Source organism: Solea solea, chromosome 2 (assembly GCF_958295425.1).
Source record: "Solea solea chromosome 2, fSolSol10.1, whole genome shotgun sequence".
In the NCBI taxonomy this organism is placed as follows: Eukaryota; Metazoa; Chordata; class Actinopteri; order Pleuronectiformes; family Soleidae; genus Solea; species Solea solea.
The window spans coordinates 34,181,251-34,191,906 of NC_081135.1; the positions used below are offsets into that span (position 1 = coordinate 34,181,251).

General features: G+C 41.2%; 1 protein-coding gene across 2 annotated transcripts; it reads right to left on the reverse strand.

Annotated features, from left to right (window-relative positions):
- Nucleotides 1-275: 275 nt before the first annotated feature.
- sympk (symplekin) lies at nt 276-10,652 on the reverse strand. 2 transcript variants are annotated; one of them, XM_058652457.1, is made up of 27 exons: nt 10,634-10,652; nt 9,681-9,766; nt 8,679-8,744; nt 8,530-8,583; nt 8,314-8,387; nt 8,090-8,216; nt 7,699-7,948; nt 7,443-7,613; nt 7,084-7,323; nt 6,338-6,489; nt 6,097-6,247; nt 5,473-5,695; nt 5,235-5,385; nt 4,877-5,112; nt 4,650-4,731; nt 4,449-4,562; nt 4,211-4,358; nt 3,534-3,694; nt 2,959-3,067; nt 2,768-2,868; nt 2,557-2,647; nt 2,352-2,453; nt 1,913-2,100; nt 1,636-1,812; nt 1,462-1,536; nt 1,080-1,265; nt 276-635 (listed from the first exon to the last, which is right to left on the reverse strand). In XM_058652457.1, exons 2-27 carry the CDS (start codon nt 9,741-9,743, stop codon nt 468-470), a joined length of 3,660 nt encoding a protein of 1,219 aa, XP_058508440.1. In that variant the 5' UTR covers nt 9,744-9,766; nt 10,634-10,652; the 3' UTR covers nt 276-467. The 2 variants fall into 2 exon arrangements, with proteins under 2 accessions (XP_058508440.1, XP_058508439.1); XM_058652456.1 differs by lacking the exon at nt 10,634-10,652 and adding an exon at nt 10,142-10,302.
- Nucleotides 10,653-10,656: the final 4 nt, after the last annotated feature.

The following is a 10,656-nucleotide window of genomic DNA, read 5'->3' on the forward strand; positions in this document are numbered from 1 at the left end:
TCATCTGCATTCTGCAGCCATTCAATAACTTTCTCCTGCAGTATTTATCATTTTAGGTCCCCATCTGCATGTGCCAGTGACTGCAATATACTGTAGTTTTTAGTTGTCGGTCTTAACTATATTAAAGTACACCGAGCAATGACAAAGCAGTCTCGATCTATTGTATGTGTACACATATTAAGCCAATGTAGTCAATATTGATTCTGGTCACACCTGATAATGAATGTTTTACCTTGGATACTGAACCTCAGAGCAGAAGAAAGAGGAAGACAAAATTACAGTATACAGAACACCACAGTGTTCTAAATTTATTTGCCAACCCATTGTGATATGAAGGCATATGGAATGCTTCCAAACTCAAGTTCATCTCTCTTTTATTACTCAAAGTCTGTTCACTAGAAAATACAAAAAAAGGACAATAAATGTTAAGTTTTTTTTCCCAGTCTCAGTGCATCTGTCATAAGCAGTTATTCTGCATCCTCCCTGCCACTCCCAGCGTCTGGTGCTGTGACTTCAGATTCAACCTCTTCTTCTGGCTCCTGTGGATCTGCAGGTTCAGGTTGAGACGCCTCCATTGGTTCTTCAGCTGGTTCTGGCTGAGGTGACGGTGTTTCACTTCTTGTTTCAGACTCCACCTGAGGAGAAGCAAAACATGGTGGTAACAGCACATCTGCAGGAGTCAGTGAAACCTTTAAATTCCAGTTTTGGTTCAATTTAATGTACTGCTAGTAAAAAAAAGTATCTGTATTTTTTAAGGCAGACATACAGTAAATGTAAAGGGAGAATATTTAACACAGTAAATAATATAGTTTTCAGAAAGGAACTGAACACTACATGCTGTATTTTGTGTGGCTTCTTCTGAATTACATGATATTTTAAAGTTTTTAAAGATATTTTACATTTTAAAAATCACCCCAGGCTGAAAATCACTATTAATTATCTTAATCGATTTTTATACTCACTACTTTCATATTACTGAGAAGCTTGTATTTTCAATGTTTAATTGCCAACGTGTAGATTTAACATCCTGTAGATCTAATCAGTCCATTTTATGATTCCAGGTAGCTTTATTTTTTTACCTGGGAGATGGTTAACAGGTTGGCCGGTTGCTCCTGTATCACTGGTTCAAAGTGTTCTTGTTCCATTGGTTCTTCTTCATCTTTCACGATGACTGCGTCGTGCTGATCTAGTGTCTCTGGTTCTGCCATTGTCGCAGTGGGAGCCGTTTCTGGAACCGAGGCAGCTGGAGCAGGGACTGGTTCCATCTGGATGACAAAACAGACTGATGCCTCATTTTTGTGCCAAAATATGGACCATAATACTGAATTACTTGAGGTAAGAGCTAGACAAAAGGGAATTCTGATCCTTGCAGATACTTTAAGAAAAACACATGTCACTGCAGGACATACAGTAAACAATTTATGGCACAGAGAACGTGTGTGCAGCATCTTTATCCATTACCTCTTGCTCCACAACAGTCTGTGGTTTTTTATTTGCTTCCAGGATCGTAATGATGGAGTTGGGTATGTGAGATTGCTGCAGCACAGAAGAACAGAGGCACCTGGTTAATATGTGGATCCCGAGGGAAACGAGACCCCCGGACTGGGTTCACTGAGGTACATTTAACCCGTTTACCTGATGGGGGGTGAAGGAGCGGACATGCTGCAGAAGCGGTTCTCGCATCTCCGGGCAGCGTTCAAACACACTTGACAGTTGGGCGGGCGGCAGCTGAAGGAGCACACTGAACGACTGAGGCTTAGTCCTTTGACAGCACTTCACAAATCCCTCCCACACCTTAGGATACTTCCACACCTAGAGAGAGGAGCACAACAACGTTGTGTTTTTATTACTCTTCTTTAATATTGGCGGAATCTCTTCTATTTTATTGCTTTTACTATACTTTGATACTGACCTGCTTGACAATAAGGCGCGACAGGATGTTCATGACGAATCCGCCCAGTCGGGGATACATGGTGAGGGACTGGATGACGGTGCGCATGAGCAGCATGGGGAGCGGACTGTGCTCCATCAGTTGCTGCATCACCACCGCCAAGACCTCCGACGTGTAGACGTTCCTCTCCCCAAAGCACAGGTTGGTGGCTGCAGTAAAGACACAAACAACACTTGAGCACTCACAGTAAACAGACTGATCAATAAACCATTCATTAATTTAACTTAACTGATTAGTTTACAGACTCTGATCCATTTGAATTGCAAACCTATTTTTATGTAATAATAGCACTGAGTCATGCAGCTAATATAAAATTTGTGCTCCGAGTGCTTCCTCTAGTTTGACATATTAAATCGATTTTATGGTTTTGTGTGCAGGCTTAATCATTGAATACACACACCTTTAATGATAGACTTCATGTCACATTTGTTTGAGTCTATGTTGTGCAAGGCAATCAGCAGGTCTCCTGGGGTGAGAGGGGACACGGATGAACTTCCTTCACCTGAAAGACACAAACACGACACAGACAGTGAACTGTATGTTAGTTGGGATGCGGGGAGGTAAAAACCCAGATATCCACTTGTGAAAAACAAAAAGACACTCACTGTGCTGAGTTCCCAACAGACGGTTGAACACCTCCTTTACTACAATAGGATTTAGTTTGATCAGCTTGGGCAGAGCCTGGATGACTTCATTCTTTGTGAGAAAAACAAACAAAAAAAACAAATCACCTTCCACATCACTTGCCAATAAATCACACACATTGTATTCATCCCCCTTTTCACGACACTGTTGAGTTGAGTTTCAGAACATTACCTTTTCTAGGCCATTTATGACCGGGATAAGGAAACGAACATCCGGCACACGTTTATGGTAAAGATCTCGCACTCTCTCCACCAGCTCTGGAGACGGAGGTACTGCACAGAAGAAAATAAGACTTGATTTTCACTTTTTCTCCACACAAGTGTCATCAATTATCATTAGATTCCTCTTTATTGTCTTCTTACCTTTATCTGTCAGAATGTGCAGACAGCGAGTGACTAACGTTTCTGCTCCTTTAGGACAGTTTTCGACCAGAAGCAGCAGCTCGGGAGAATTCATCCCCATCCCACGGATCTACAAACAAGGTGAGAAAACTAGTCAAGCTCAAGAAATGAATTTAATAATTTAAAATACATTTCAAATAATTCAGACTCTTCCAATTTTCCCTGAATGTTTTATGAACTGTGACAAACCTGTCAAAAATGTACATATGCCACTTTTACTTCAGTTGTACTTCACCATGTACTAGTGCTCCTGCTCCACATTTATCTTATCTTATGGGCAAATCATTGAAAAGCACATGAAGAAATAGATAAACATATAATCTAGACTTTGTCCTCATTTGATTTTGACACACTTGGCTTTCCAGGTAAGAAAAACAGCTGGGTATATACATGTCCTCCCCTTTCACCCACACACCTTTGTTTTGGTTCAACACTATGACTCAATGTCACTTAGATGCAAAGAAAAATTGCTGGTTTAGTCGCAAATTCCCTAAACTGATGAGGTTTGGATAAAGATGAAGTGGGAGTTGACTTACAGGCTGCTCTATTGCTCGAAGAACGCTGCGCTTGATGTCAGCGATGGCCTCGGTGTAGACGGATGCCAGCTCGTGGACCAGGCGATGGTTCAGAGGAAGCAGGGACAGGTAGAGGAAGAGACACTGTCTCACAGTGTCTTCGGTCCAGGTGGCAGCCACCTCTGAGTCAAACACATCACAATGTGGGGTTAAAGCCAGACTGAGAACAGACATATTTTTCTTAATTTTAATTTCAATGGAAGAGAAACAGAAGTAGAAGTGTTTTAATGCCTGAGACTGTGTGTGTGCTTGCTTCCATGATTTTGTGTGCACTGGTTTCTCTCCTTTGTCTGTATGATGCAGAGTTTGCAAAAATTATGCCACTACCACACTTTTCTTTTCTCAATGACTGCTTCATCTTTGTCTTCTTATGTAGTAGCATTCCTGTGCTATGTTTCAAAGGTTTAATTCAAAGTACTTCCCACTCGCAGTATCACCATGAGCCACCAGGGGGCCACAGCACAAATGTGGGGAATCCCTGCTGTTTTGAACTGGACCGTGTCATCTATTGAATTGGGTATGTTTGAATATATATCCATTATGGTTTGTATATGTTTTGGCTATTTGTTTTGAAAAAATGTAATGTTTTACTAGATTCTTAGTCAATTATACTAGACATAATCCACAATATTCCACACCTGTGTCTTTGTCAGCCCCAAACAGCAGAGATGGAGGGTTGGGGTGAACCAGAAGCTGCAGGTAGTTCAGGGCAAACTTCTCGATGTAGTCTCTGAGCTGGTCTTTCTCATACATGCGCTTCAGGAAAGTCAAGGCCATGGCCCGCACCTGAAATTACAACCCAGAAAGACTGTTCAACAAACTGCGATGTGGTCAGCTGAAACATATCTGGAAAATTGGGACAGGGAATATCATCACCTTCTCTTTTTCATGCGAGCTGAGATCCAGAAGAACATGTAGATACTGAAACTGCCTTGAAGGCCGTTTGACGATCAGCTCCTTCAGAGTCGTCATCCCCAAATACACCCGAGACTGAAACAAAGGGGACAACAAACAGTTGATAAGACATGTTGGGAGCTAATGTTGGGAGTTTCCCGTGTCTTTGTCCCGTCATTTTACCTCGTCCTCACAGTAACGTCTTATTACTTCCAAAGCTGATTCTGTTATGACGGGGGCCTCCAGTACCAGTTTGGTGAAGAGTCTAAAAAAAAATAGACAGTGTGATGAGCATTTTGACCTTTGTGATGGCCTTTGCTTGAAGAAAGGTTTTTCTGAATTTTAAATGAAATACAGCTGAGCTAAAGAACAAAAGAAAACATGAGTGAATGGTGAATAGATTTCCTCACCCGTCCCTCTGCTCTGGTTTCTCCTGCAGGCCCGACAGCAGCGTGTACAGACAGTGGTCATAGCTGTCCAACAGTCCATTTGGCAGCTGGCTGAGGTAAGTGTTGTACTCTTGGTAGAGGAGAGAAAACGCCAGGTCGCTCCTTGTCCGGATGTCATCTAGGATAAATTCCAGCACGTCTTCTTTCATCATCCCTTCAAATTGTGTCACGAGCCTGGAGAGGAGCTTCACTCGGACCTGCCGCACAGATTAAATACCATCAATTTATAAATCAGGCACTTATTTTGAATTAAACAGACTGAATGTGCATCTGAGTATTGACAAGCCAGTGATGAATCTAGTGTGGGACGAGTTCTTACATGGGACATGCCACTTTGAGCTATTGCCTTCTCTGAAACCAGGACACGTTTCACTGATCTGGAGATTAATTTCTCAATCTGGTCGTCTGATAAAGGTTGGACGACATCTGACAACCTAAACACTTTTTTCCTCCCACTCGCCCCAGTCATTCTGGAAAAGGACAAAATCAATTAGAGTGATGACTGCAATTTGTTTTGGACATAATTCACAGCTCACAATGCTTCTGCCAGGACTTACTTGGTTTGTGCTGTAGGCACAATGGGTTCTGGAAGCCTCTTGACTGAGGTGGGAGCCTCAATGGTTGGAACCTTTTCTGTGTAACCGCCCACCACAGAGATGGCTTGTCCCACCATCATACCTGGAATCTTGCGCTTAATGAGCAGGTCTTTATTTGTGGGGTCGTCATCAGTGCCTTCCTCTTTGACTGCATCATCCCCTCTGGCTTTGCACTGCTCAAGTCCTGCGATATAGAGTATATATGATAATGGGGTGCAGCAGATACCAATATTAAAAACTACATCCAATTTGGACAACATTTCCTTCCATGAAATTCACACAAGTCATTTTCAGGCATGAAGTTTGTCATTCCCATTTGACAAACGCAGCGTTTCCGTGTCCTCACTTAAGACTTTATCTGGAGTTTCTGACTAGGGAGCTTGCAAGAGAAGTTGTGGACTGTATAAATATAAACAATACATTCTATAAAATGTTGCGTTTTATTGATAATTTTATGCAGTAAAGTACTGGGAAATTGCAACAAATGTTTATCACCTTTTTCTGACAAATCAGAAAAAAAACCCTAAGATTAACTTAGTTGCGGCCCTGATACAAATATAAGTCTTTTTTTTTTGTTAAACCCACCTGGACCGATCCCAGCTGCAGTCATTTGAGTGGCCATCAGCCTGGCCAGATGTTTTATCTGGGCATCAGTCCCCGCTGACTCAACAGGTGTGTATGTGGCCTGGAAGGACGCTGGCATGACATCAGGCAGATACACCATGCTGATGAGCACCTAAATAATGACACGCACAGACACAGATTAGAGCTGCAGTGTCACACTGTGGGAGAAAACAAAACAAGAAACAGGTGGAGCACCGCTCACCAGGTTGGCTACATTCTCAGAGTTGAGCAGTGGGTGCAGGAACTCAGCTGTGAGGTCAATGGCAGACTGCGCCACTGGAGCAGATGCCGGTTTAGGGGCCGCGAGAGGAGCGGGCTCCTCTTTGTCCTCGTCGTCTTCAGCCAGGGCAGGTTCTGAATGCAAGAGGAACAAATGTCCGAATAAGGACACAACTCTTGATTCTACACATAGATAGAATGTACATCTTAAAGCAGTAAGTGTCCACGTGTATAAGACTAGTGCAGCACCCTGTTCAATATGTGTATAAATAAATCTGTTGCATTTCTACCTATAGGTCTTTTAAGTGAACCATTTGACAGACAGATGGACTGAATATCTGTTGGTGCCGCACTGTGTGAGAGGAGGTGGTGGGAGCTCTTTTGTTGATTTATCTGTTGCATTTCTACTGATTTCTATTTGGACAGTTATGCAATTTACAGACATATTTCTTGTTCTTGTCCACTGAGAGTTGTATATGATTTAGTCACACATACTGTACACGTTACTTTCATACTAAAATGAGATTTAGCATCAGCCTGGCATTCCACATGTGTACTAGATGATTTTAAAGTGGACTGAATGTGCCTTCAAATCTGTGAGTCTTTGAGGGTGGACACTGATACAGGGCCTTACTCACAGCGAACATTCTCCAGATGCATTTAACAAACGAATACTGTAAATACTAAAGTCACGACTTCAGTGACTGAGGCAGTGTGATCATAACTCACCTATCTTGACCTTCTTTCCTTCCGTGTACTGCTCATGGCGAGGTCGTTTGCGCTGCTCGCGCAGTGCAGGTGTAGATCGGGTGATTTCACTCTGGGGCATTCCCAGGTCCAGCAGCAGCGTGCTGATTTGACCCTGAAACTCCAGGCTGCAGGGATGCTTGAGGACCGCCACCAGATGTAGCTTCAGATTCTTTCTCACACTGCTGACCTGGGACTTAGCCAGAGTGGGTGGTAGGTTTGCTATAGACAAATAGAATTTAGTCTTTATTCAAGAAAAGTATTATTGTAAAATAAAATTACAATACATAGAAGACACAACCACACACATAAAAGATTGACAATGACTGAAAAGGACTCACCGTGCAGTGTCTCATACGCCTGCACCACTTCTGACATGAACATTGGCCTCTGACGGGCAATAGTGGCCAGTGAGCCTAGTGCTGTTGTGAGGTTGATGCTAGAAATAGCAGGGTGTACCATGAACTTCAGCAGCTTATCCAGTGCAGCCTTTCCCTCCTCACACAAGGTATCTGTTAAGAATCAAGAACATGACCAAATATTTGTATGGACTAATAAAAAAACAACAACAAATGAATTTTAGGTTTCTAACTGTACCATAACGAATGTATGAGTGATCTTTGGGAACTTTATCCAGGCTGATGTCACCGTCCTGTCTTTTAGGGACGTCAGAGTCTGATGTCCGTGGGGACAGAGTAATAATTAGCGACTCTGTGAACTTGATTGCATGAGTGCGCACGCCATCATTTTCAGAATCCAGCAGGGCCAGAACATCCCCTTTCATCTGTGTGACCATATCCCAGCATGCCTCCTGCATGTCTGATATCGTCTTGGAGCGCACCAGCCACTGAAACACAAGAATTAAGGGTGTGAAATACAACGAAGAGTGCTAGTATTGGTGTATATTCTTACAGAAACATTTCAGGCATCAGATCAACAGCAGTAAATGTGAGTATTAGATTAATAAGTGCTGTGTTACTGTATTAACCTGCAGAGAAACTTTGTACAGATGGGTGAGTGTGAGGATGGCCTTTTTCACCACATTCACACTTTCATCCTTCAGCAACATGTTGAGGTTGGCGATGAGTCTGAGGAGGAGCTCATTGTCTCTTTTACTGTGAAACACATAATAACAGCGAGATATTAAATAACATTATCTTTCACAAACATGACTTTTATAACACTGGCGACTATATGTGAATAATAACTCACCATGCTTCCTCAATGAAGCCAATGACACACTTTCTCACTTCAATTGACTTGTCAGTCTGAAATGCAATCATCTCCTACAGGACACAAAGACCAGAATCATGAACTTAAGTTTGAATTCATCAAGGTGATATTTTATCAACAATTTTCAAGACTGCAATTAACCTGTACACAAGTTATTTCATTCCACATAAATTACAGTTTAACATGTTTACTTACATCTAGGAAATTGTCGAGAAGAGATGGATCTTTGTTGATGATGAGCTCCTGGACCTGCAAATTTAAAAAGACACTTGTGAGTATGTAAAATATCATAAACAAAAATTACAACAGTAAAAGACTAGACATATATCGATCACACTACAAACCTGTTTAAGCACAGTAAGCTTTTCATCTGTGGGTATCAGAGCGGCCTGATTCAGGAGATCCACCACCTAAAAAAAATAAAAAATAAATCCAATTAGTGTTTCATGATTAATGGAATGGTTCATTTGCCATTACACACAGGGGACCGAGTATCATCAACCCTCAGGTTGACCTCTCTTCAACCCCAAAAAAGGAGCACTGACTATTTCCACACAAAATGAATCGATCATGTGTCACTCTCTTCAGCTGAAAAGATATACATTTATTAGACCACTTAGTGCAAGCTCATTCCCTAAAGGTTATTTCTGATGTTTGAAACTTTGAACTTTAATACTGCAGATTTACACTTCATACAGAATAATTGACAAGTTTGTCCCATTAAGCTAATATTGAGATGACTTCAGTTTCGGGGCAAATCACAGATAAATTAATATGATTAAGTCTTATCACATATGGCTCAATAATATTGCATATGTAAACACATTCCCCTCAGGTGAGACTCTAAGTTGCTTTTAGAGAATATCATCAGCAAAAGCCATTGGATCTCTTTAAGGTCGAAACAATCTCTCTCTCTGAAAAACAGTCAATACAATTCTGGCACTGGAGCAGATGTAAAGCTGAAACTCTAATGACAGTCTGGTCCAGACCAGCATCAAGAGAGCAGGTTTTTCCAAACAGGGTAACTGGGGTGCTGCACCCTCATACTTTTCTCATTTGCCCTCTTACCAAAATGCAGATTTAGTGTTGGATGCTATTCATTACACTACTAGAATACATGCAGTCTTGCTTAAAACAATCGTTTTTGAGTAAAACTACAAAATAGATACTAGTAAACAATATTCCTGTTTGCTAGAAAATGTACATATGGGTGCATTGACCTCTACAATCCCAGCCAATATTCAGTCTCATTCTTATGCACAATTACTACATTTGTATAGTTATGTGTATGTAGATATACATACTAGATCGTAGCCACATATGCAGCATTATGATGTCAACATTACCTTTTCACTGGTGGTCATATAAATGACACGGGAGGTTTCCTCCTCCTCTGAAGAGCGGTCCATGACGCTGATTTGTTTTTCTTACGCTGTGGATAACATGTAGTTGAAAGTTACCGACAAACACCGGGATCTCAGTAAACATACAACAGTATTCATTATTAATATTAATTATTAGGACCCGCCAAGTTTGATCATAACGGCCTGTAAGTTTGTTGTTAGCATGTGTGAGATTTGAGTTGGAATGCGAATCGCTATATAATATTACTACTATAATATGACTCCATTGTCAACCCACAGTAATAATACATTAGTTGTAAACAGTCAATAACCATGTTTTTGTAAACGAGTATAAACAACACTTCGATCATAGCTACGACCTAGCGCACGACCACCATGCTAACCTCAATGCTAACCCTGTGAGCTGTTTTCATCATATGCACAAAGGTGTCATGAATACTTACAGTGACTCGTAACTTCGTCTTAGCGACGCCAATTAAAAATAGATATTGTGAGAAATTAAGGTTCAACCTAGTCAATAAGAACTATGTTCACTCTGTGCTCCCATAAAGGAAGCAGCCATGTTTGAATGAGCGGTGGCTTTCTTTTTCTACTGTTACCGAGAGCGATGTAGAGAAGCAGACCACCCCCTGCTGGAGACAGCTATTATTTTCATTTCTATATCATTGTTGCGGACTTTGTTTTAAAAATCTTTATACTTTATATTTTCATTATTTTATTCCGATTATGCTGCAAAACACTTTTTTAACCTGTACCTAACCTAACCTACATACACATGTATACAACCTATGTAAACCTATGCTAAACCAAACTTATCCCACATAAACATGTATAAAACAGAAACACATATAAAACCTCTGTTGTTACAGTCTCATTGCCCGACTTGACAAACTGTACTCTTTAAACTAAAATATAAAACATAACTAACTGTTTACCTCGAGACTCCACGTCCCAGAAG